The 27,362-nt window shown below is 32.5% G+C and overlaps 1 protein-coding gene across 1 annotated transcript in view; it reads left to right on the top strand.

Moving 5' to 3' along the window:
- Positions 1-27,362, top strand: part of LOC118186632 (uncharacterized) — a 435,694-nt gene that overhangs the window by 125,860 nt on the left and 282,472 nt on the right. The window contains exon 2 of the mRNA XM_085813324.1: positions 6,834-6,975. Coding sequence (XP_085669450.1) covers positions 6,834-6,975 — 142 coding nt within the window. The remainder of the gene's footprint in view (positions 1-6,833; positions 6,976-27,362) is intronic.

Below are 27,362 nucleotides of genomic sequence, written 5' to 3' on the forward strand. Positions count from 1 at the left end.
TTCAAATAGATTTGAGAGCGATCAAAATGGATATTATCGGTGAAATATGGTATCTGAAATTTTTCGCGATTACAATACTTCCTTTACTTAAAAGGAAGTAAAATGTAATGCAGATTTCGCTGAAGAGATTGCATGAAAAATCAATCACTTTAAAGTAGTTATTAATTTAAACAAATAATTACGTAAAATCTAGAAAATACAAATTGTTAAAAGTGTTAACCAGTATTTCCAATTCAGTCGTGAGTAAGTAGCTAAAATTGTTTAATTTTTGGAATTGTATACTACATGTTTATATGATCGATACTACGATAATTTATTTTATAAAGTGATGCATTATTAATTAAAAATGAAAAAAATTATTAAAGACTACAATTTTATTTTCTTAAGAAAGAAAGTAATTAATAATCAGAAAAATTTAACCTTCTGAATTTCTCTCGATTAATAAATCCATAGCCAATAAGTGCATAAATGCAGAAAAACTGGAAATGTCGTTCCAATATTTTGTACATTTTTAAAAATTCAGAATTAATTTCAGCGTTACATAATGTATCGGATCATAACTACGTATCTCTCTGAATTAATAAGTAATTATGTAGCATAAGCCTTAAAAACGGGTCGCTTCTTTCAATGATAACTTTCTACAAACTCTTACGTTTTTGCTAACCGAAATCATTTATGGTCTTTGTAAAAAAGCTAGATCCGCCCAAAATTTAATCAAGAACAGCTGCGATGTCTTCTTTTCTTTACAAAGAAAAATACCATACATTCTTATTCTCTTCGGGTTTTTTTGGCAAGCTCATTGCTTTTATCTGGGTCAACGAACTCGCAAGCTATATGTCAAAAATGAAAACGAAAATTCGATGGGAGTAACAGCAACAGAAGAAAACTTACTTTCTCATATTCTTTCTCATCCGCAATCTCCGTGTTTTACGACATGATAAAACAACAGAGCACAATACGCAATGGCTCGAGTAACGCGGAAAACAACTTTTTTTTTACTTTATTATTCTTCAAATATTTGTACTCAGAAAAGCAGGAAGTAGATAAGAAATAAGCATTTTCTGGAAATGTGTGTTCTCTCCAATCGCCGGCGAGAAAAATTTCTTCCACCGGTGAAGCAGATTTCTGATCCCCTCGCTTTGAGTTTTACCCCCTTTTTCCCCAGGGAAAGTCGCGCAAATACTGCAGGAGTATCCTTTTTCCATCAGATGTTTTTCGTGATCTGAGAAGACACGTCTTGTGTAGGTGAATTTTGGAAGAAGAGTTGTGAATCCCGAACTCTTTCGTCATAGTTTACATACGCTTTCTGAGAGAGGGTGGCTACAAGAGACTGTCTCAGTAAATGGGAAACAATGATGCTTTGAAGATATACAGCAGAGGTTATGTAACTGATAAAACTATTAAGAGTAAGAATACGTAAATAACATGCTTATTTGAAGCTGATAACCAGTTTCCTGGACTTTATGTTGGCCTGTCATATTTATTCACTATATTCAGACAATGGCAGACTTCTCCAATAAGAAAAATGTTTGCAGAGGTGGGAGGAACGACAGCGGATTCATAGCGAAATCAATGGATAGAGCAAATAGAAAACCGACGTAGTCAGTCTATCGAATAAAAGTGTCATGAAAAGTGTCTTAAGATGTTAGACTTTTAAAAGCGTCGGAAAGAAGTGAATAGGAATTAATATCATTAAATAAAGGAGGTAAAATTTTGTGATAATAAAGGATTTTAAGCAAATACTGTTAACTAGTTAAAGAAGCTTTGTGAGTGAGAAAATCAGATTGAAAATCAGAATTGTTAAATAGCCAGTTATCATAATTTGTCGAAGATTCTTTTTTTAGGTCTTCTTTTAGAACATAGGATTCCTGTTCTTTGATGTGAAATTGTAATGCTCTTCTAGTTTAGAGGAAATCAAACCATCACAACAAGATAGTTAACCATCACAACAAGATAGTCAACCATCACAACAAGATACAACAAGTACCTAGGAATTAGAGTCAGAGTTGGGATCGTTAAGAATCAAACTACGAAATTTACTGACAAGTGTGAAAATTACCTGAAAGCTAGATTTTTAGAGATTCCAAGATGTTTTTCAGTATAGACTGGCAGCAAGGTTATTGGGCTTACTTCTAATAATAGAATGTGTTTTATATTGGCAATAGAAAGGCTGTGCCAATCTAAGATTGCTTCTTTACGAAATTTTAAATTCTACATTAGCGTGGTTTTCTTCCATTTTCAACAGTTAGTTCAGAATCATATTAAAGACACCTGAAATTAGGAAATAAACTATTACTTGGTGTGTATATACCTAAAGGTACTCTAATAGGAAAGCAAACTAAGCCAGATCAGTGCAGATACTTGCTAGTAGCGACGAGTAAAATGTTTTCTTGCTTGGCAGGCGGATGTAAGAATCTATTCGATGCTTCGTCTGAATGATGGTTGATTACAGTTGTAATAAGGAAGGTTCTTTGATTTTCGTTATTTAGTGCATGTTGTATGAGAAATGGCCACAACTCAAATAATTGTAATTAAATTTTAGTAAGTATACTGCTGGGTGTAGATCATGTCTTACAATGATACTAACATAACAAGTGGAAGTTGAAATATTTATTAGTTTCTTAGAATAAATATTTAGATTCCAAATCTATTTTTGAGTGTGCTTCAGTATTATTGATACTCTTAAAAATAGAAATATTAGAAAATTATAATAGAACAATGAATGAAGGGTTTGAGTATATTTCCTGCCTCGGTGATATAGAGACCAATTGGTTGTTCGAAACAGGAAATGCGAAGATCAACTATGGTATCGCAGGGATGCAAAGTATTTAATATTATCTGGGCGCTACAAGACTACGTGAATACACATTGGAAAATAATTCCATATATTGTCCTCACGTAAAGAGGAACTGGAACTGGTCTAGATCTTGTCGATGTCTAGACCAGGTTTTGAAGAGAAAGTTTTCATTTAACGCATCTTGAGTACCGTTGTAGTTCTAGCACCGTTGTAGAGGGTTTGTTAGAGGCTGTCGGAGGCAGGAAAAACATGAAACGTGAACTGTGAATAAAATACCCTCCATCATCATAAAAAGTCAACTCGAACCACGCAAGTTCCTCCTGTTAACTATCTTTGTTCATGACATTACACCCTGCATATATGCACGGAGAAGTATTATGATTTCTTATTTGAAAAACATCTTTTAGAAATAAAATACAGCTACCAAGAAAGGTAGCATGACTCCTCATTTTAAATAGGACCAAGGCACATTTTAAATAGATTCAAAAATGTGCTTCCTAAACACATTCTACAGACTAGAGCAAAAAATTAAAAAATGCAGAATAATATTGGACGATATTAAAAGTTATATTGAAGAAGTACAGTATCAAAAGACGTTGATTCCAAATAAAAAATCTCTATAAAGGTCTCCAAAAATTTAATTCAATCTTTCCTATCAACACTTTGCACGCATAATTCTGTGTATATAGTTTATATAAAAAATATTTTCAAATAAGTTTAAAGTTTTCTTTGCATTTTACTGCTCACTCAATAAACGAGAAGTAGATGCAGATACAAATGAGAAAAATTCTTATTTAATTCTCGAATGCTTTAATATGATGTAGTTTAATTTGGCATGTAGCTCCCATCTGATCCAGACAATCTAAAATCATCTATATAATCCAGTTAAATTTAAACTCGATTCCTTAACACTATGACAAAAATTATTTTTTTCCAATGAAGGGTTTGGAAATTGTACATGACGAACAATTAACTTACTCTTAAAACTTAGATAGGAAGCCTAAGAAATGTGCAGAAGTAAATTAAATTTTGGTTTTAATCTTATCTGGAAGCTCGCCAGCGGCCGTGTAGATAAGACTGTTAAATACTCGTAATTCAACCTGGGTTGATATCTTAAAGAACTAGCTGTATGCATGGATGTTTTTTTTTGTTTCCACATTTAAATTTTTCTCATTATTAGAAAGTTGTCCAAAAATGCTTAAGGCACGTAACTCTAGTTTCCAAATGTTATCTGGAAAATAGTCGCATTAATTTTGCATTCTTAATATCATATCTGTGGCTGCTTTAAAATAAATATAATATTTTATCTTTTGATTTAATGCATATATTAAAAATTTATAATGAAAATACATTGTAAAACGAGGGGTTATGTAATAGTATCTGCATCCAATGGATCATTACATTTCTGCTTACTTTTATATCAACAGCTTCGAAATCTATCAAAATTAAGACTGTGATTCTTATAGGTATACTGAAAACGCTGAAAATCTAATATTATTTACATTTTGAAAATAATAAATTGATCAATTCATTTATCACTGAAATGAATGTTTGAAAAATTATGCGGAAGTTTTTACCGCCCATCAAGCATGTGCGTGTAAATGAGCTTTCTTTGCATATGAAGAGAGCTTGCCAAAACAACAACATTCAGTGACCATTTCTATGTATTTTGGAAAAGTATATAAGAAGTATTATTTCTTGTTTAATTTGCAATATTTGTAATCCTCATTATTGTTTTGGTATTGTGAATATATGAATTATTAACAGCACTGATTGAATGATTGCTTCACTGGGTAGATAACCTGGAGTAATATTCTAAATTTGTTAAATTAAAAAAGCACAGGTTTTAGCTAGTGCTTTAATATCCCGATTACATCCTTTCAAGTAGGTGGGTAAAACGGTATCTTTTTTCCTGAAGTAATTAAATGATATATAGAAAAATGATTAATTGTACTTAATATTTTTATTTAATGATGTATAATGATGTAGGTACACATACCGTATATTTCGGCGTACAACATGCTCTTTTAGTACAAAAAATAAGATCGAAATTCACGGGTGCGCATTATACGCTGAATATAAAAATTTTAGTTTTTAAAGTATGGAAAAGATGAGCGTACAAAAATTAGATTTATATATATACCTAAGTGCTGTTTACTTAAAAGAAATCCCATACCTTATGAACTTTAGAATTTTTATTATTGGATAACATGAAACGTTCGTCATATTTTTCTTCCGTTATGTCGTCAGGCATATCATTGCGTTTTGTATCTGCTTCACCATCTCCTTATTCTGACCTATAAATAAATTATTATCTTCTATTAAATTTAGATTGTTTGATATGCTACATTTTCAAAAGGCGTTTGAATTAATGTCAGTTTTAATTTCATTCCATGCTTTAAGTATCCACTTACATTTTCTAGACTGGCATGACGCATTTGGCGAAAGGGTGCTCGCTATACGGCGCATTCGCCAAATGCAATATGTAAATATGTAATTTCGTATGTAAAAGATATAAATTGTGCGGAATTAGTTACCACGAAGAAGTGGTTTATTGGAAGATTATAAATATTGTATATTAATTGTAATAGATAATTTATTGTTATTAAGGTGCATTGTTGTTGCTAAAATTTCTAACTCTCACATTGGCTATCGACTAAGTTTAATTTTAGTTAGAATGCGTGTAAGAAAAGATAAATTCTGAACATGTAATATACGTCATAGATAAATATCTTACATTTGACCTGCCAGATATAGTTTCTTGTAAACCATAAGTCTTAGCATAGGTTTGGTGAAGATAATTTGCTTACCTTTCTGTGAAGATAATTTGATATTAACGGTTTACTAATTTGCTATTAAATTTTAATTGGAACAGTTATTTAACGGTTTTTTTGCTGTGAAGATAATTTGCTATTAAAGTTTAGTTGGAACAGTTAATTAACGATTTACTAATAGTTACACTTTATCTTCAGTTCGAATTACATTACAATATTGACCAGATCGGAAGGCGGAAGCTTGCGAAGAAAATCTAGAGAAGGTTGGATGTAACTTATACCTTGTGAAATTAGAAGCTGTTTTGCTGGTCGTAAGACTATAACCCAACATGTTTGGGAAGTATTAGGTAGGAGAACACACTGATACCTGTTGTCCCTATAGGTTTAAAAGCCTCACCTATAATGATTTGATGGCAGTGAAACTAAGTGTCGTGTTTAAAAGATACGATTTTTATAACTTTAAATTTCAGAACGTTATCTAAAGTTTTTAAGAGTTAGTGTTGATAAGGCACCGAACCCGTTCGTTTGTAAATTCTCGTTTTAATTGTAAGTCTCCTTGGTTATCTGAATAGGGAAAAACACACAGAGGCTACGTACTTAAAGGAAGGAATGCATTCATTAAAGACTTTATGATATAAATAGGTTCATATTGAAGCAAACATGGAGAGAAGCACAAAAACTGACCATGTACCTAGTCGATTTGCCTGCTCTCGAACTCGGAAGAAAGCGGCAATATTCACCAGTCTGTAACTGCTCGACCACTAGATAAGCTTTAAGAAGAATAGGCCAAATAAAATTTGCTTAATTTTTAAGTCTGTGCTTGAGTTGGTTTTCTGAGCAATATCTCGCTGTTTTAGGAACAAATTCTCAATGAATATGATTTTAAAATGTAAGCTTACAAAACTTTGTTCTAGCAGGCCGTGGTAAATGTTTTAGTTTACTGTTTTAGTTAAACTGTTTTAGTTTAGTGGAATATATGAGATATATTTTGTTTTTAGTAGTTTTTTAAACAGTCGGTAAAGCATACCATTTGCATTATAAGGAAGATGACTTTAATACAAATGTTTTATTCTGATTTCAACAGTGCTTATTAGGGCTGTAAAAATTTCAGTAAGTTTTCGATAAATTTTACATATAGATATAAGAATATCTTTTCACCTTTAAGCAACAATAATATAATAATAATAAAGCAATAAGAGAAGCAATGATAAAAATGTTGGAAACATTTCAGAAGTATTATACTTGTTTATATTTTTTTTCAGGGAAGAAGAGCAGCCTCGACAAGAGGTTCAGAAAGAACAAGAAAGATGTTCTCTGTGCCATGCTGCCATCAGAGAGTGTGCGTGTGTGGAGTGTGGAGCTCTCATCTGTCGGAAGTGCTCCAAGGCCATTCCTTCCGGAAAGGTCAGTACTTCCTGCTTTTCGTAATTGTCTATAAATACAATTTATAGTGTACCTTACTGCATGAGCTGTTGAATATCATATGATCACAGGCAACATGTTTCTGAAAAAATATATATCTATTTGAGTTATGTAAACGTATTATCTATCTGTCCTCTCCCATAAAATGCATGTAAGTAAACGTAATAATTTTCGTAGCCATAATTCCATGCTGCCTACATATGATTTCAGGGTTAGCATAATATTATTTGCTATTAAAATTGCGAGTATTTTTTCCATTAAAATATAAGCACGTATTTGTTTTCGCTTCATTTTGGTGTGTTTCGCAAATGCAACTACAATTTTGTTTTGCAGCAATACCGCACCTAACCAGTCCATTCTTAATGTTTTGACAGGTACATTTGCTTGCTTCTCATCTTCTTATCTCTACGCCCTATTATGGTAATTTTCTATGCTAAATATAATTTTCATTATTATATAGAAACTAATCTAGTTGTATGCCTATCGGCAAAATACTGGCAGTACTTTATAATTATTGATCATTATTTAAGTATTCAAAAGATTTTACTTTGATTTTGTTGTTTGTTTAAATGCCTGTATCCTAACTTTCCATCATTGGGTTTCAGAATATTACGATATTTATATCAAATTCATAGATTTGTAAGGTTCTTAAGTTAAATTAACCAGTTATTATAATTTTGATCATTACTTAAACTTCTTCTTTCCGTATTCCTGACCAGAATGCAGATTAGATTGTAGTGTATTTAAGCTGAGGAATTTCGTAGCTTGTATAAGAGAGAGAAAGTTCACAGAACTCACGCATCGTTATTAGAATTCGGCCAGCTGTATTAAATTACCCCGGCTTTGAATGCTGTCGCAGCGAATATTTTAATCTTCGTGCTATTGGTGTATTTTAGCCAGCTTGTAGCCTAGTTATTTAACTGTGTAGTCTTAGTCTACTGATAAACGTTTAAAGTTATATGTTATTATTAATTGTCATTACCATAAGTGGTGGATGTATGTAGCGTGATCTGTGTACTGTTATGTTAGAAGTTCAGTTTAATAAATTCTTTAAACCTTTGTAAGTTTTTATTATAGTACTTTAGACTTCGATATAACTCACTACCTGTCTAGTAAGGTTATGGGACTAAGGTACCTGTATCAGGCAAAGTATAACATTACAACATTTTGATTAGTTCCATGTTTCAAACATTTTGATTAATATCAAGCAAAATGAAGGGTTTTACTTCCTTTAATTTAAATCAAAAGCTAAAATAGGGAGGGGCGGAGATACATTAAGGGGAGATTTCAAAGAAGAAACTTAAAATTGACCTTCTAGCATAAAACAGGTACGCGAGTTTGGAAGCTGTGGAAACATTATATTAAGGGTATTCAGAGAGCTATTAGAGCGAATATGTAAATGACGAGGAAAATAAATAGTCATATAGCTGTACAGAGGACAGTGTGTAAATGCTTAGCTTTTAAATGCAACGGGAAAACAGCTCTTGTGATTCATTTCATTGTAATAATCGTTTTGATGCTGTTGATAGGAACCGAACTTAAAATAGCTCATTGTATTATTTCAACTCTCTGCCATCGATTACTTAATAATAATCGAAGTAAATAGAGATACGGTGTAAAAAGTCTGTCGAATAATTAAATGCTAATGTGACAAATAATAGCCTAACGATTATTATTAGTTGCATTAGGATTTATGAATTACCAAAACTGAAAGAATTTTATATATGTTAAATATCTGCAGAAATTATGATTAATCAAATGAAGAAGTTTTATGAATAAGTTTTTTAGAACATACAATCCTGTGCACCACACATATACAACAAGCCTACAAAAGTAAGTTCATTAAGACATGAAATATTACATGTATAAATAAAACGAACAAAAGCAGAGACCGGCATTCTAGAATTCACAAACCCAAGGTAAATTCACCGGCTAAGTGACGCCAAGCGTTTTCAAATCATTTTGCAACCACAATCTAGGGCCATCGAAGGTAAGACAGAAAAAGCTTAAATGTTCCATAGCTTGAGGTGCTTTTTTGAATACTCACGTACATTATTTGATTACTTAGATTGAAACGAACCAGACTTGCAAATTTGCCATGACCAGATAAAAACTGAGATATTTTGAAATTAATGGAGATGAAAGACTCGGAATGCAGTCTAAAGTAAATGAAAGGAAAGAACGGTTTGGTGCTCCCCGTATTGCAAGATGAAAAGGACTCTTCATTCCACTTAAATACAAGCTTCTTGCAATAAAAGAACTTCCAATAGCTCTTTTAAACGCTAATATTGATATCGATGGGTAAATTTAAAGCATCTTTAACTAAAAGATAAGCTCTTCGATTCCATGATACACACGCACATAAGCCTCATCGATTCCCATATTTCTAAGCGAACTAACAGCTTACAGAGTTTCGATTACTATTTTGTCGCTGCTGGTAATACTGCTCAAAAGTTGAAGTTTGAAGGTATGAATAAGTTTGAGTGAAGGTTTGCAAAGCTTTGATTTTTTATCTGTAGTTTTGAGCTGCTGTTTGGAGATTATAAAAAACGAAAATCATACGAAACTTTCGTTTTTCTGAACATTCTAATTAGTGATCCATTCGAAATTCGACAATGCCCGAAGTTACAAATATTGCGACCATTGAGAGGGCATTCTATTAATAAGTTACACTTTTGGCCATACATCTGCAATACTTATACAATTTTATAAATTTTCTTGGCGGCTATTAATTTCAGCTACCATCTAAAATCGCGAGATGGCATATTCCACAGTGAGCGAAGTATGTGTTGGGAAATGTTGACCTCATGGAATGAAATATTTTAAGATCGGGTAAAGTTCTTCGATTTTCACGACTTTCCAGTTGTTTCAAATGTCTCTAAAACCAACAATCGCATGGACTGTGATCTAGGGATCGGGGAAGCCACACATTACGAAACTTCCGGTTGATGACAAGCTTTTCTCTAAAATGACGTTTAATAACATTTATAACACACCGTGCAATGAGTGGAAGAGCTCTATCTTGCAAAACGATTGCGCGTGCAAGGCACTGTAGAACCGGGTCACTTTCGTTCCCTAACAGATTTACGTATCGCTGCCCGGTGATCAAGCATGCCATTGGATGTGTAGAAGAAGAAGTACGAACCGACAATAAATGATGCAGAAAATCCACGGCATGCCGTCAGCTTTGGTGAATGCAACGGAGCCTGTAAGATAGGGCGCGGATATTGTAGTTCTAAAATTTGGCAGTTGTGAGTATTCACTACACCGTCCAAATGAAAATGTGTTTCGTCTGTCCAGAGGCTATTCCAAGGTCATTCTGAATCGATCTCAAAAGGAGCAAGAAATTGAAGTGGGATTTGGTGTCGAGGTCAAAACCATGGGGAAGCAATCGCTACACTAGGGAAAGTTTGTAAGGTTAACATCGAAGGATATCCAGCAAGATATTATGGGCAGGTGAACGTGGCCCATCCAACGCCATACTGGTATTGGCCTCAAAGTTTGAAGCTGTGTCCTCAACCCCCTAGAGCTCTGTCTCATGCACTACTTCTGCAGAAACTGGTTTTTTTTCCAAGACGAACAGGAAGCGATACTGTTCTTTCAAATTTATTTATTATTTTCAGAAGTTTTGTAACATTCGTTGGACCTCTTCGAATCCCCTTCAAAGTCCAAAATTTCTGTAGAGCAGCTACCGCGGAATTGTTGTTTTGGTAAAATAATTTAATAAACAAAACGGGATCTCGTAAACTTATCATCATTGTGAGCAGAAAGCACATTGACAAAAAAATCTCCACGAATGGTTTCTACGTTTTATAACAGCTGGTGTGTGAGGCGATAAAGATTTACATTTTTATTATGGGTTTTCCAAGTAAACGTCCTCTGGTGACTCCGTTTGTAACTAAATTTTTTCCCACTGAAAAACATTCCCTTCTCTTCATTAAGTCCGCCACAAAATTTAACAATTTTTTGATGACTAGTTTTGAAAAAGGCTTCTTTAATTTTAGAAACCCTTTACATCCAAAATTAAAATCGTTAATCGTTTATACTTTAATATAAACTGAAGTACAAAACACAAAAATGAAAAATAAAGTGCAAAATCAAGTTAACTGTTTATGGTCTTTACAGAATCTCCGTACAGTCCATGCTATAGACGCCGTAGAAATATTTTTCCTTCACAATATTCAAGCCGAGTCAAAATACATATGTGAAAATTATATAAAAAAGTTATGCAGAGACAGTCCAGGTTAAGGAATGAAGTTTTGACCCAACAAGTGAGTTAGGAATGGACTTAGATGTGGGGCGGGGCGTCAGTTTTAGCTGGCAGGAAGACGCAATACTCAAGTCCAATCATGGAGCTGGCTAGTTTGGCGTAGCTTGAAATAGTAGAGTCGTAGGCAGGTATTACTTGAAATGCATGATTATCAATCTCTTTAATTTTAGAAAATGAATTTTGACTAGGTCTTATAATCAAGGCTTCAGTTGGTTTAATATTTAGGTTCGAATGAATCACGTCGTTACGAACATACCAGGGGCATTAAGGGCTAAACTTAAGGATTTATTTTTAAAGGCATATTATATTTTTAAAGTTTCATAATACGCGTCTTTGCAGCTGTACCCCAGATTGTACAAACATTTATAAAATCTGGTCTTATAATAGAAGTAAAGAAGATAGCTTTTTAGTTGACAGATGGCTCTCTCTAACCAATAATGGATGTAATTGAGATCTGATTATTTTTGCTGTTTTGAACCTATTTTCAATATGATAAACCAGATTAATTTTGAAACTAAAACACAACCAAGGTATTTATAGAAATCACACCAGGGGATGTAATCGTGAAAAAACTTTAAATTGATCGTAAGATACGGGAGGTGGGATTGGAAAAGACCGTGGCAGCACATTTAGGTACATTAAGTTTACTCTTCCAGGTAAAGAGCCAAAGCTCAAGAAAGGCTTTCTGTGTCATCTGCATAGAATGACACTAATGTGATTATAGAATTTAATTATTGAACATGTTTCTAAGAACTTATCGCATTCTTTTATCCATATTCCTGTAATTCGAAAGGCAATCACAACTAACTAGCCAAGAGTGGACGATGTATGGTTCGAAATTCGGCAAGCAAACAGATAGTTTTTTTATGTTTCATGGTGAGATATATCTATTAGTCTCTTTACTATTACTATTTTGAATTTTTAATGTCATCGAAATCATATATTTTGAACACTTCATTTGTTTGAGGAAGTTCAGTGTTTTAAATCTAACCTGTATCAGAGTCAATGATCAGGTAACAAAATAATCAGAAATAATTTCATATTCTTATTTATTATGAGCTTTTAATAATATTCATATCTTTATCTAAAAAACAGAAATTGGTAAGTGATAAAAGTTATAATTTTTCAACTTTCAACGGGAAAGTAACGAAACGCATTCCCAGTAAAATATCTCCCGAGATACATAGATGAAAGAAAAGGAGGAGTCAAACTGCAACCGAGGGACCAAAAAGACAAAATTATTTCTAAAGCAGAATAAAATCTTAAGAAATGCTCTCGAAGTATGGTAAACGGAGATAAATTATTCATGAATCAAAAGCGAATGCATAAGCCCCAAGTAAAACAGTAAAACTCGCATTCAACTTATTTATATTATTTTCCTAAGAGAAATTATAAGCATTTCTATGATTGCATATTAAATACAGAAGCGAGAAACTGCCAGCTTGTTGTCCATATTCGCGGTACTTCAGTGCAACTACGACATCGTAGAATTTGAAAGCCCATAGTCTAAACCACATTATTGCTCCCTCTGTACATTCTGTTGCTTTTGTTCAAAGCACATCGTCCAAATATAGCACTAAAAGCATCCTCTAAAAGGAGGCTAGCACGCATCACAAATTATATGTGAATTTGCATGCAACGACGCTATGTTGATAACGAAATCAAAATTCTCTTTACTAGCTCTCTCGTTTCGACTAATTTGTGCAGCATTACATGAACTGTCAGTTTACGACCCACATTTGCCTTAATGAGCTTCGATCATCTATGGGTCGATTTTATTCTCTGAGATCCTGCTAGAAAGTTGTTGTACGCTTATTATGTGAAATGAACCACTACTGCTGTTTCGTTCTATCCAGGATTGCAATTTTCCCTAGATTCATGCATGCCTTTATTTGTTCTTTATTCCTAAAAGTTAAAATAGTTCTAAAGTTTTCCGAGAGTAATGAATTATTTAAAAATTTAACGTAATGATATGGAATAGGATAAGTTTAAAAGATTAAAGAAAATAAGTTTTAGCTAATGAGCATTTTAAAACCCCTTGTAGAAGATTATCTCAGTTCTGAAGTTCGTAAAAGTTACAGAAAATTATCCATCTTTTAATTCAGTATTTTATTGATCAGAACGGTAAGCTTCAGAACGATAACAGAAACGTAATCATTTTAGCAAGAAAAAAGATTATTGACGATTTTTGATTTGAAAGTTGCACCATAAGTTACTCCTAAAAGGAAGTAAAGAAATGATTCCAATAATGGAAAACGACCTCATTCATATCACTTCAACATTTAAGTGACAAGAAAAAGACATGTGCTTTTCACTGAGGTTCCATTATGTTACCAAAGAAAGGATCAATAAGTTAAAATTTCTTAGGTGACATTTGTTATGTTATTTGTTTTATAGACAATGATTAACCATTTAGTCATATCTATAAAATGAATTTAGAAAAATCTGGAACAATCAATACTCTTCATTATACTGACAAACTCATTGTAAGTAACGATTCAATTAGTACTTCTGGGTCTGAAGTAATATTTAATGCCTCGTAAAGGTAATAGTAAATTTTTATGCAGCGTTATAATTATTCGCGGAAAGCGAGCGCATTGTTTCCAAAGTTTTGCATTTAATGTATTCAGTAAAGCCTTTTAACTGGTTCTTGTGACGTACATACGTTTTAGGATGATATTAAAAAAATAACAAGAAAAGAAGGGAAACAAATTTCTGAAAGCTTTTAGATTTTATATAACTTTCAAAGGGGCGTGTTTTTAACGTTTTGTGAGATATCTTTATATTGAATAATATCATGTTCTTCGCACTTAAACCACATAAAATTCGATTCAACAGAAATATCACAAAGTGTTTAAAAACAGCACATCTTTAGTGTTGTGGATGCGATGCGTTTTGCGATAATCAATTAAACATAAACAATTGAAATTTAACTATTTATTGAATTGTCTAAATGCATTGCGTGCCACTGTCGCTGAAAACAAAACTGCAAATACCTAGTTTTACATGAGTGGCGTTCTAGCCAACATGCGCCAAAACTGGCGCCAAGAGCAAGATATCCCCAAATGCGTTTAAAACCTTAATCATACAAGAAAAACAGTTCGTACTTAACATACGCCCCAGCATTGAATGGTTCAATCATTTCAACCAATAATGAATAATTAAACATACATTACAGTTACAAGGAATGAAGGTCAGTTCTTCTAGAGATCAGCATAACATAGTTTGTCGAAGTTTACTGCGCGGGAAGATCCGGCGGATTGTCTTGTGAGCGCGCGTTATTCCACTGGTAATTAAGTTAAGTTTTGAATTTTACTCATTGCACTGGCACAAAAGGTTTTGAGCAAATGTGGAGGGCTTGGAAGTCATGCCAAGACGATGGTAGAATGCGACTACAAATATGTCTGACTGATGGTTAAATTCAGGAGAATCACCACCTTTGACGGAAGCTGTGATAATAATAAAGCTTCACAAAGTTCCAGTCGCGGCACTGACCACGTATTTAGTGTGCTAATCTTGTTTTATTGCAAAGTAAATTTGAACATGAATTAGCATTGATACAACGTAAATAAATTTCTGCACCATAAGCGTATTCTGAAGCATCACATAATCCGTGAAGTTGTACTTCAAAATAGTTGTTGTATTAAACATACCTAATCACCCTTAACGTGTTCATCGATTGCATGGGAAGCGGTGAGATTTTGCCAGTCTTTAATTATGTTTTCAGGTAGGGGTCCATTTCAGTCCAGTTTTGACAACAACCAAAGCCTTTGAATGAAACTCTTAGCCTTGATTATGCTTGATGCAAGTAATCCTAAAAGATCATAAATGCGGGCCATAACCGAAAGAACTGTTCTTTTCGTGCACATGGCTGGTTCCTTGACAGATGACTTAAAATGAAAGCAATCTAATCTTGGGTTCCATCTCAAGCCTAACGCTTTGATGTTCAAATCTTTATTTTTGTATTAAATGAATAGTATTGTCCCCTGAGCAAGGCAAGAGTTCTGGGTGGTGAGCGTGCGACTTGTGTAACTGAAAACCACTGCGTGTGAGTTAATTCAATCAACTGTGATTGTAGGTTCTGAGAGCCTTCTTTAAAAGGAGTAAGCTTCTGTCAAAATATCATCTACATAAAAATCTCGATGCAAAACTTGTGCTTCTAGCGGAAAGTTTTTGCTTTCATCAATTGCAAGTTGGTTGAGTGTCCGTGTTGCGAAATATGGTATACTGCAAGTAATAGCATTTGATATACTGTAAGTAATAGTGTTTAATCTATAAATCTTAACTGATTCAGCTTCACTAGATTTCCGTAAGATTCTTAACAAATCTCTCTGATAATAAGGCACAATAACACGCCGAACAAATACTAATTCAGAGTCAACATGGACTTCATTCATTCTTTGCACTTTTGCAGCTGAGGATGATGGTTTCGTAAAACCATCGAAACTAGTCCTATGAAAATATAACGCTGATTTTTGTTGTTTGACTTCTGAATTAGTAAATCTCTTTGATATTCCTTAATTAAGATCTGACGATACATCTTAATGATATCTGCAGTGAAGATAAATTTATGAGTGCGAAATATATAAATAATGTCAAAGATTTCATCTTGAACTATCCCACTGTTTAATAAAATATCGTTTAGAGAAAGTGGCCCCACCAACGGCCGAGCGGCAAAGTCGCTGAACGCTGTTAGTTCGGTCTGAGGTTCGAATCCCGCGAACGGGCTGGCTGCATGGGTGTTTTCGTGGTTTTCCCCATGTGTAACGTGTATACGAGCCAGTTTCCCTTAGAAAGTCCTCTACGAAGGCAACCCTTCCCTTAGGCAGATAGCCTTAGTGTACTTTGCTATAATTAAATACACCATATCACACCGTTTAGAGAAAGTCCACTAGTTGTAGCAGAACTTGCATCAAATACCACTCTTAATTTAGTACTAAGTCTATCTGGTCTGTAAGCGGCCCACCAGCGGCAATGTCGCTGAACACTGGCAGTTCAAGATAATACATGAAAAACAGCTTCCGAGGTTCGAATCCCGCGAACGGCCTGGCTGCATGGGCGGTTTCGTGGTTTTCCCCATGTGTAACGTATATACGAGCAAGTTTCCCTTAGAAAGTCCTCCACGGAGGCGTCCCTCCCCTTAGGCAGATAGCCCTTGAGGCTTTGCCATAATCACACACACACATCTGGTCTGTAATTACCGTGATATACGAAAAACTGGGGTTATCTAAATTAAAATTTCTTCTGTCTCATTCATGAATTGTTCATACAAACTTTTCTAAGTTGAATTGTGTAAGAAACGCTTAAGTAAATAGGTTGATCTTTTTTTTTTTTTTTTTTCTTTTTCTTTTTTTTTCTTTGCATTTTCCTTCGACTCCCCCAATTGAGTAAGCTCATTATCTTTAATCGGAATTTCCACGACGTATCTCCCATCCTCTCTTTTATCGTGCGTACGAAGAAAATGTTCTTCTTTACTTTTGAATTGTTTGGTTTCATGGACCTCTTCGATTTTCCCAAACGCTTTTAAGGTGTTAGATAAATCATCAACCAAATTAACGCGCCCACAGTAATTACTAGAATTGTTATCTTGCGGCATGCGCATAGTACCATTCGCAATTTATCCAAAGACGGATTCTTGAAAAATCAAATCTTGCGTTTTTAATTTATTTGTTGCTAATAGTTCGAAGAAAACTTCATTTGACAACAAAATATGGATTGGGCTGGATTTATAAAGTTCTGGATCTGCCAAATTAATTGTTCTTAATGCAGTTAGATGAGTAATGTTTAGATGTCTGGCCGGTGTTATTCGTATTATTTTGGGAATAACATAAAAATTTAAAATTGCGCATATAACTTTTATTTGCGTTAGCAATCGTTGCGACTACACTTTCTTTTATGTTTATATTAACTCTTTTTAATCCTGAGACAGAGGCATTTATTCTTTTTCCACGTAGATTTAACGATTCAACACATTCCCTAGAGAGAAAATTATTTTGGCTGCCGTTATCAATCAAAGTAAGCTATATAATTCCCATCAAAATTTTTAACGTGAATTATAGCTGTGCTTGTTTATGAAAACCGGCAGTCGTAGTCGTTGCAGAGCTGCTATTACAAGTGGATTGGTAATTTTCATTGGTGTCAATCCTGTAATTATCCGTAGAAGGAGTAAGCACATTGGTATCTGGCGAAAGATTTTTCCTCAAATAAGGGTTTACATTACAGGAATTTGGTGATGCTACGTTGGCGATTTTGCAATCTTCTTTACCTAGATGGAATAATGTATGGTGACATTTATGGCATTCTTTGCACACGTTAAGGGATGTTGGAAGCCAAAAATCTACAAAAAATGGTGATTTGGGACAGCGGTTCTTAACCGTTTCACTAACGCGTACCATCTAAACAAAACTGAAACTTTTTAGTATCACCACTACATTTTACAATGATTATTTTGAAATTTCTAAATACAAATATTAAAAAATATTCTGAAAGCTTTCAGATTTTATATTACGCCCAACGTTTTGTGGAGCACCTTTATTTATAAAGTATCATGTTTTTCGTACTTAAACAGTAAAATTCAATTTTACAGCAACATCACAAAATATTTAAAAGAACATATCTTTAGAATTTCCGATACACAGTCTCGAGCGCTAGAGGTAATGGTTTTTGTGTCCGTACAGTGTTGCCATTGCTCGCTTTGAAATTGTTCAGTGCGTTAATCAAAAATTCGTTAAAGTGTTACAAAATATGAAATCGATAATAAAATAAGTTGTAAATTCCAAATTAGGGCTTTCAGATGCCCATGTTCGATGGAGGATTAAGTGATTCAAAATTTGATGTCTCTAGGTACTGTTATTTTATCACAATGCGAGAAACATACCTACATTCATGCAGATTCTTCATTATTTAATTTTTTAAATATAATACAAGGCTTTAATATTTGGTGGTAACAAGTTGAAAAGTTAAACGGACATTTAAGTTTTCAACGCAAAATGCCAAAACAAAGTTAATAACCTTTCTGGGCTAACGCCCTTTGGGTTAAAAAGAAAGAAAGAAAATTTGAATGCTTTCAGATTTTATATTACGCCCAAAAGGGCGTTTTTTAACGTTTGGTGTCTTACCTTTTTTATTAAATATCACGTTCTTCGCACTTAAAACACATAAAATTTAATTCAACAGCAATATCACGAAATATTTTAAAACAGCATACGTTTAGAATTTCTGATACACAGTCTCGATCGCTGGAGATTAAAATGTTTTTTTTCGTACAGTGTTGCCATTGCTCGCTTTGCAATCGTCGAGTTTCTTAACAAAAAATTTGTTATAAGTTTGCAAAATTTAAAACAGATAATAAAACAAGTTCGAAATTCAAAATTCGGGCTTCCAAGTGGCCATGTTCGGTTGAAAGATTATGTTTTTCAAAATTTGATGGCTCTAGGTACTGTTGTTTCCTTAGAGTGGGAGAAATATTCAAGCATTCATGCAGATTCTTCGTTATTTAGTTTCTTTAAATATAGAGAAAGGCGATAATATTTGGCGGAAACAGTTTGAAAAGTGAATCAACGCAAAATGCCGTTTTGAAATTAATAGCCTTTCTGGGCTAACTCCCTTCGGGCTAAAAATATTTTGCCATTTGGCTAATTATTGGATATTTGAATTAAATATGAATACATAAAAATATTAGATTAAAAATTGGTTACCATTTTAATTATCAAAATTTAAGTTATAACACTTTAAAACTTGCGCGAGATTTGGGCCTGTTTAAAAGAAATCAATTTTTTTATGTCTGGTCTTATTTCACTTAGTTTTATGCGTAAATTAGAATCCAGATTTAATTTTTTTCTGTATTTATTTTTTAAATATATCAAGGAAGAAAATCCTTGTTCGCATGCATAGAGTTGGGCAAAAAGGCAATAAAAATTTAATAGCTTTATTTGAAATGCTTCATTTTTCGGTTAAGCCAAAAGTAGAGTGTGTTATTTTTGAAATCTTCAGTTAGAGTTTAATCACAGGAAATTTCTATTAATTGTTTGTTTCTTCGCGAGATAAAATTTCAGGTATATTTAAACAAAATGGATTCCTAATCCAATTTTCTTTTTCATAATCATCGGAAAAATACATGTTGAAATTATTTAGCAATGGGAAACAATGATTTTTAATTTTGGATGCTAATTCTACTTCTATTTTCAAATTATTTTCGGTTAGAAAATTTTGTAAAAGTGACAAAAAGCTTAAAATATTTTTATCCAATTCTTTTATTAGCTCGAGTATTTTTATCATTGCCTTTTTTTATCTCTAATGGTAAACAAATTAGCATTTTGTCCTCGTAACCCTAAATTTAATTCATTTAACTTTCCAAAAATATCAGTTAAATATGCTAAACGTGCCAACCATAATTCACTAAATAAAAATTTTTGCAATTCAAATTTTGTTAAAAAAAAACAAATTTTGTTCAAAAATTCGAAATTCAAAAAGGCGATTTAAAGCTTTGCCTGTGGATAACCACCTTACTTCGGAATGTAACAAAAGCGTTTCATGTTCACTACACATCTCTTGGCATAAAATCGTAAATATTCGTGAATTTAAAGCTCGGCTTTTAATAAAATTAACGATTTTCACAGCTTGATTTAAGACGATTTTTAGAATTTCAGGGATTGTTTTGGCTACTAAAGCTTCACGATGTATGGAGCAGTGAGTAAATTTAGTTTCAGGTGCGAATTTCTTTATTTGAGAAATCACTCCGGAATGTTTTCCTGTTAAAGCCCGAACTCCGTCACTGCAAACGGCAATGCATTTATTACATGTAATATCATTCTCAGACATAAAATTGTCAATTACTTTGAAAATTTCACTGCAGTTGCTCTATTGTGAAGAGATTCACACAATACATACCCTTCAGAAATTCGTTTATCTTTTTCGAAACGTATGTAAACTAAGTATTGAACAAAGTTCGTTATATCAATACTTTCATCCAACTGAAATGCGATATACTCATTGTTTTTAATTTTTTTGAATAAGTGTCTCTTTTATGGAGTGTGCTTTGACTTACTGTATCATTTGGTAACGAAATATTATCAAGTTCATTAGGCGTTTTTTCTCGTTGATTAATGTTAAAACGATATCTTTAGTTGCTGGTAATATAAGGTTTTCTTCAACAGCGTAAGCCTTCCCAGTCTTAGTAATTCTTAGGCTAATGTTTCGATTCAAGATGTCTTTTTAAGGAACGATGGTTTCATACTTTGACTGGATAATAGACCACCGCAAACAACACATTGTTGTTGAGAGTCCATTTCATCTCCATTCCAAATAAATCCAAATGATAAACAACTTTCATTATATTTCCTAGAAACAATTTTTTATTTTCTTTTCAATATTTTTAGTGCTAGTAGATTGTCCTGGATCCATCACCTGTGAATCTTCACTTTCCCGCTTAGTCTTCCCTAGCCATTTTTCCATTTTGAAAAATATAAGTTTGTTTCATTATTTTTTCACAAATATTTAAATGCACAACATATTACGAGTTTTTCAAAAACAGACGACGATATTCTCAAACCACGTAGAAAAGTATAGAATACAAACAAAGCAGCAAGAAGACAAAATACCTGCTGTTAGAGACCGCAAACAGAAGTAAACAATTATTTTCATTGAAAATGGAGCAATATGAGCCCGGAAATGGCGACGTAAAGTCATGCTAATAAATCGATAATTTCTAAGAGAATTAATGAGATGCTATTATCATTTTTATAGCAACTTATTTTTATTTCCTAATAAGTACAGTATCAATTTCTGTCACTTCTTTTAAAAACATCATGCATGGGAAATTTTTTTATGTGTACCACTAAAAGAATATTTTTAAAACGAACAACATGGAAGAACTACAAAGATTACAGATTGTTCGCCTCATGCTTAAGTCTATAAGCGGCTATGGACCTTGAAAAGCTCAGATCGCAAAAAGTTACGAGTGTTAGAGAAAAAACTCAATCAAGATGTTGAGGTTTCAATTTTTGAATTTAAAAGTTAAAAATGCTTTGCTTCTTTGCATACCATCCATTTTTCTCTTGCGTATCACCGTTTGAGAACCCCAGATTTGGGATGTTTGCATTTTCAAATTCTCTACACTTTTAGCGTTCTAAAAATACCATACTTTACCTGTATGGAAATTAGAAATGTAAAAAGTACAGTTTTAATTTGTTATCCAATGCTTTGATAAATGAGGATTTTTATATTAAAAAAGCGTTTTTCTCCAAATATGATTTTTTTTACACTCGATGTACCTTTCCTCAGGAACTATTGCTTTCAAATATTGTAAGTTTTGTGCGTTAGTTAAAGTTTTGTTTTTATGAAGTGCTGCGGAAACGAGATCTTAGAATTCGATCCACTCTTCAGTTTTTCCACTAAATATGGGAAGCGATAACTTTGGTAAATTTACTTCGAAAACAGGAGAAATCGTTCTTTAGGCGAAATATTCTCGTTGATATTAGCCTTTATAGAAACTGGATTAGAAATGTTTTCTTTTAATTATCAAATTAACTTCGTCTAAATTGTCTATTACAGTTTCTTTCTCTGTTATAAATGCGTCAATCACAATGCGAGAATACTCAAAAATTTGTTTTATTTCTGTTTGAAAACATGAAATTTTAGATTCATATAACTGTAGCAAGGCTGTATCTGCTTCTTCAATAGCTGAATTTAGTTTTCCTTTGAACCTTGATATACTAGATTTTATACTTTTTTTATTTGTTTTAGCAGCCTTTAGTTCTGCCATATTGACAAGTAAGTCAAAATTTTACTTACCAAGCTTTCGACGGTTTAATTCATTAATCTATTTGTAAGTCATAGGTTTTCAAATGATGTCCTAAGGCTCAACGTTGAGGAACAATGTTGTAGATGCGAATGCGATGTGTTTTGCGATGATCAATTAAACATAAATAATTGAACTATTTATCGAATTGTGTAAATGCGTTGCGTGCCGCTATCGGCGAAAACAAAACTGCAAGTGCCTAGTTTCATATGAATGGCATTCTAGCCAACATGCGCGAAGAACAAGATATCGCCAAATGCGTTGAAAACATATTAATCATACAAGAAAAACAGATAGTACTTAGAATTTCCGATAGACAGTTTTAATACTGTTTGTTTGTCTATACGTGATTTATTTTTTCTAAAGTACGATTCTCAGCTTACCCGTACCTGGATACATATTCACCACTCAAATGTCTCAAAGCTCATCACGTGGAAACTGGCCACGCCCCCAGTACCTGATATCCTGCCTCCCGAGACCTACTTTCAGCATTTCGCTACCTGTATCGCTCATCAAAGTTGGCTACCTGTGAGATAGCCGGAAAAAAAAAAAGTGCATTCTTTGCGAGTTAAATCGCGGCAAACAGAGGAAGTTGGAGTTGGATAGACAGACTCGCGCGCTGGAGATAAAAATGTTTTTATCCTGTACAGTGTTGCCATCGTTTGCTTTGAAATCGCTGGATTTTTTTAAACAAGAATTTCTTTTAAGTTTTACAAAATGTGAAACAGATAATGAAACAAATTCGAAATTCAGTATTCGGGCTTTCAGGTGCGCATGTTAGGGTTGAGGACTACGTCATTCAAAATTTGATGGCTCTATTTACCGGAGATTTTTCACAATGCGGGAAAATACTTACAGTCATGCGCATTCTTCTTTTTTTAAAAAAAAAAATAATACAGGGCGATAATATTTGGTGTCAACAATTCGAAAAGTGATTCAGACTTTTACAGTGATTCAACGCAAAATCCGTTTCTAGACTAATAGCCTCTCTGACCTTGGGCTAAAAAAAGAGAAACGTAATCCTTTTAGCGATAAAAGGCAATATTGTTGCTTTTTTTTTTTTTTTTTTGAAAAATATTATTGAAATAAACAAAGAAATCTTTTGTATTCGGATCCTGGAGCTAAAGCGTTATCGAAAATGTTTTGTATTAAAAATTAATTATTATATAAAATCCTTTTTATATTATTTTATATTTTTTAGTTATTTTATATATTATTTTAGTTGAGTAATATTAAATTATTTAAATATTAAAAATTAATAAATAATAAATTATTTATTAATATTAAACGCATTTATTTCAGTTTTTGAAAGGAAATATAGTATTTTCGTTTTTTCCCTTTAAATTGCTTAATTATTTTTTTCCTTTAAATTGCTTCTGAGGTTTGCCATAATAAAGTATGCTAGCAAGAATAGGAGGCGAACTGGTGCTTTGCAAATCTGAAGATTAATAAAAATATTGTGAAGGAGTAGTTTCATGTCTTTGCACGTTATAAAAAAATTCTAACTTAGCATAGTCTTGCCATAAAAAACAATTTTTCTTCGTTTAACTATACCAAGAACATCTCTCTTTTAAAGCTACACTTCGTTTACATTTTAGGGAGCTGAGTTACGTTTTTCTATTTAAAAATGTGTTTAATAATTTGGAAAAAATCACAAAATAGCAACACCCTCCCAAACTCTGTCGATCCATAGATTATAATAGACTTCAATATTAAATATAATACTAGTTAAGAATATGTATTACGGTAATAAATCCTTAACGTTTCAAATAAATAATTATCATGTTATTTCTCATTTATTTAACAAAAGTCAAAATGGAAATCCTTAAGGTATCAAAATAACTATGTCGATAAACCAGATAATAGTTACTAAAATTAAATTGATTTGATTAATAAAAACATGATTAAATACGAATTAAATAAACTGATGGCAATTAATAACAGCTTATCTCCTCCTTCGGTTTGAAGAATTAAATCCTTGGATTTAGAACGCAAAAGTAATGCTAATTAAATAATTATTCAAATAAAACTAATTAAAATGATCAAACTAATTAAAAAGATTAATGAACGAAAATGAATAATAAATGTGCTATGCTTATATATAAAAAGTTCAAACTTTTTGTAATTTGTTTACTTTATGGTATAATATGTTTAATTAACAAATGTAATATGTTTAATTTACTATGTAATATGTTTAATTTACTATGTAATATGTTTAATTAACAAATGAAATATATTTAATTAACAAATGTAATATGTTTAATTTACTATGTAATATGTTTAATTAACAAATGTAATATGTTTAATTAACAAATGAAATATATTTAATTAACAAATGAAATATATTTAATTAACAAATGTAATAAGTTTAATTTACTATGTAATATGTTTAATTAACAAATGTAATATGTTTAATTAACAAATGAAATATATTTAATTAACAAATGTAATATGTTTAATTTACTATGTAATATGTTTAATTAACAAATGTAATATGTTTAATTAACAAATGTAATATGTTTAATTAACAAAATACTAGTTAACGGGGCAATACATTAAAAGCTCATTTAGGTGACGCTACGTTCTTGCATTGTAAAAGCGGAGGTTAAGAGACAGGAACATAAATATAAAATTTAAATTTAGACATAGAGTCATATTTCCAATTGGAGTAACATTTTAAATATTAGTTACTGTTTTTTTGCTTTAAGACACAGAATTCATGATTAAATGTCCGAAAGTTTGAAAGCCGGCAGCATTACCAATAAATATTTAGTATAAATGCTGTATTTATGTTTTCAAAATTAAAAATTGTTTAACAGGTAATAAAACACATTTAAATGGGCTATAGATAATTTTGTTCTGAGATATTGCTTAAGAATTATTATAGAACCAGTTATTACAAAACAGAATATGAGTTAGTGTAAGTTCTCTGAGTTACAGAAATTATGTGATGGTTATGAAAATCACAAGAATAAAATAATTCTCTTACTGTGTAAAATGCTATTTAATAACTGCCAAGCCACTGCATTATGTTTTTAATTTATTTAGTTTTAATTACTTATTTTTAATTTCATTCTTCTCTACTAAGGGAAAAAACTGAAAAAAAAAAAAAAAAAAAAAAAAAGAAAGAAATTTGAGAGAATCCTAAACTTTTACTTGTAATAAATAATAAATAATGATAGAGAATTTTTTTTTTTTGCTGAAGAAAGATATCATTTCAAACATCGCTATTACGAATATGTCTTTGGAATAAATTGACTTTGGCGTAAAATCAGAAAACTATTAATCTGAATAATAATTTTTTGTATGTATTCCTAAATGAGAACGTTGGCAGATAAGAGGTAAATAGTCATAATATTCGTCTTAAAAGTTGCAGTTACTATTTCCTGTATTATAAAATTTAATTACAAAGATTAAAAGTAAGATGCAAAGCGAAAATAATATTTATTTATTAAATAGATTCTGCAAAAAGTTATTCGATAAAACATAAAGCAAAATCTGTAAAACATAAAGCTTTTAGTTCTAAAATGGAATCTTTTTCTTTCATTTGTTTCCATCCATTTTACTTCCATAATTTTCTCAACATTTCTTCAATTAACATTTTAGAACAGTTAAAAAAGTACAATCAAGTTTTAAGATAACTGTATCTTGCTAACCAATGAAAGAATCATCATGCTTTCCTCTTAAAAAGAAACTGAAGTTCTTGCTATGAGTCTTCAGACACGTCGTAACTGATCAAGAATGAGTATTCTTTTAGTTTTTTCCTGCTCAGTATTTCTTATCCAAAACTTCAGGCTGGTCATGTACTTCGCGAAGATCTCCAAATTGTAAAACTGCGCAGTTGTATTGGAAAGCACCATCTGAAAGACATATATATAACCAAAAGAAAGAGCATCTATTCCAGCTAACAAAAAATCGTGTCATACCGGAAAAAGGATTGATCACGAGCCAGCATGAAGAAGCGGATGCAAAAAATCGATGCATCCGGGACACCTGTCACTGATGCCCGAAATCGATCAGCGGAATTCTTTTTGACCCGTTTCCTAACAATCCGCCTATCTTGGATTGTTATATAGCTGCGCATTGTTGGAAACGCATAGCTTATAGGTTCGAAAAGAATCCATTGGAAATGTAAGATCTTCAAACTTGCAGCTGTTACTCTCAGAGTAACATGCAAAATCGGGCGGTGACTTTCTAATGTTTTGTACGGTGTAAAATATTAATAAAGCTCTTCCAGTTCGTTTCCTTTTTCTTTTTTAGTACTTTACAGCAGGTGTTATTGTTTTCCATTCGTAAGATTTCGCAGCATTTCAAAGCAGGGAATTGTTGCTTCTTGGATAACATAATTTATTTCGCTCCCAAATTACCTATTGCTATTCTAAGAAGCAAATCTATGGAATGTGATTTAAGAACAACAAATCCTTCTTAATAATTCTGTAGAGACTGCTTTGCTTTCCGGAGCTGGGAAGCACGAGAAATACGGTATGTCCTAGTCGGGAATTGATCCCAGACTGACTGGATGTACAAGTGTCTATAATTAAAGAACCCTATTACAAAGCTGCCTCCAAGCGAAATCACTGATCAGAAAATTGTGAAATTTTATGGCGAACTTAATGTAGGAAGGAGAATGTCTTTAAACGAAAACATTAGTTACGAATATTAGTTCACCAGAGGGCATTATATTAATAAATTATGAATTAACACACCTTTACAATAGTTTTAAAAGTTTGAAAAAAAGAAAAACCAAACATGTTATAAATGATGGCAATCATTTCCAGCTACCATCTGAACTCACAAGATGGGCATATTCCAAAGTTGACCGAAGTTTGTGTTGGCATGTGGCGTGAAATGTTGGCTTTAAGACCAGGTAAAGTCCTGGATTGTACGACCTACCAGATATTTCAAATGTCCCTTAAGCCAAAAATCGCATCGATTGAGGTTTGGATATCGGGGAGGCTACGTTGTGAAAGTGCCGGATGTTTTGGTAAAACAGTTCTACAAACAAAGCGCGATCTTGTAAACTTATTGTCATTGTGAACAATAAGCGCATTGAAAACAAAGTCTTCGCGAATACTTCTAGGTTTTATAACAGCTGCTACATAACGTCGACAAGTATTGCTTTATATGCAAACGTATCGTTCATAACAGCATAATGTTCATAAGCTTTTACCGGCTTAACGCAGAATAATTTGCTGAACCCTGTATGAAAACTACTGAGTAGGAAATAAATGGAAATACATTGTGTGACTCTTGATGGCTTATGGGTTTACCTTGATGGCTTATGGGCTTATGGGTTTACCT

Source organism: Stegodyphus dumicola, chromosome 3, assembly GCF_044657685.1.
Source record: "Stegodyphus dumicola isolate Sdum_Otavi_A_Nest chromosome 3, ASM4465768v1".
In the NCBI taxonomy this organism is placed as follows: domain Eukaryota; kingdom Metazoa; phylum Arthropoda; class Arachnida; order Araneae; family Eresidae; genus Stegodyphus; species Stegodyphus dumicola.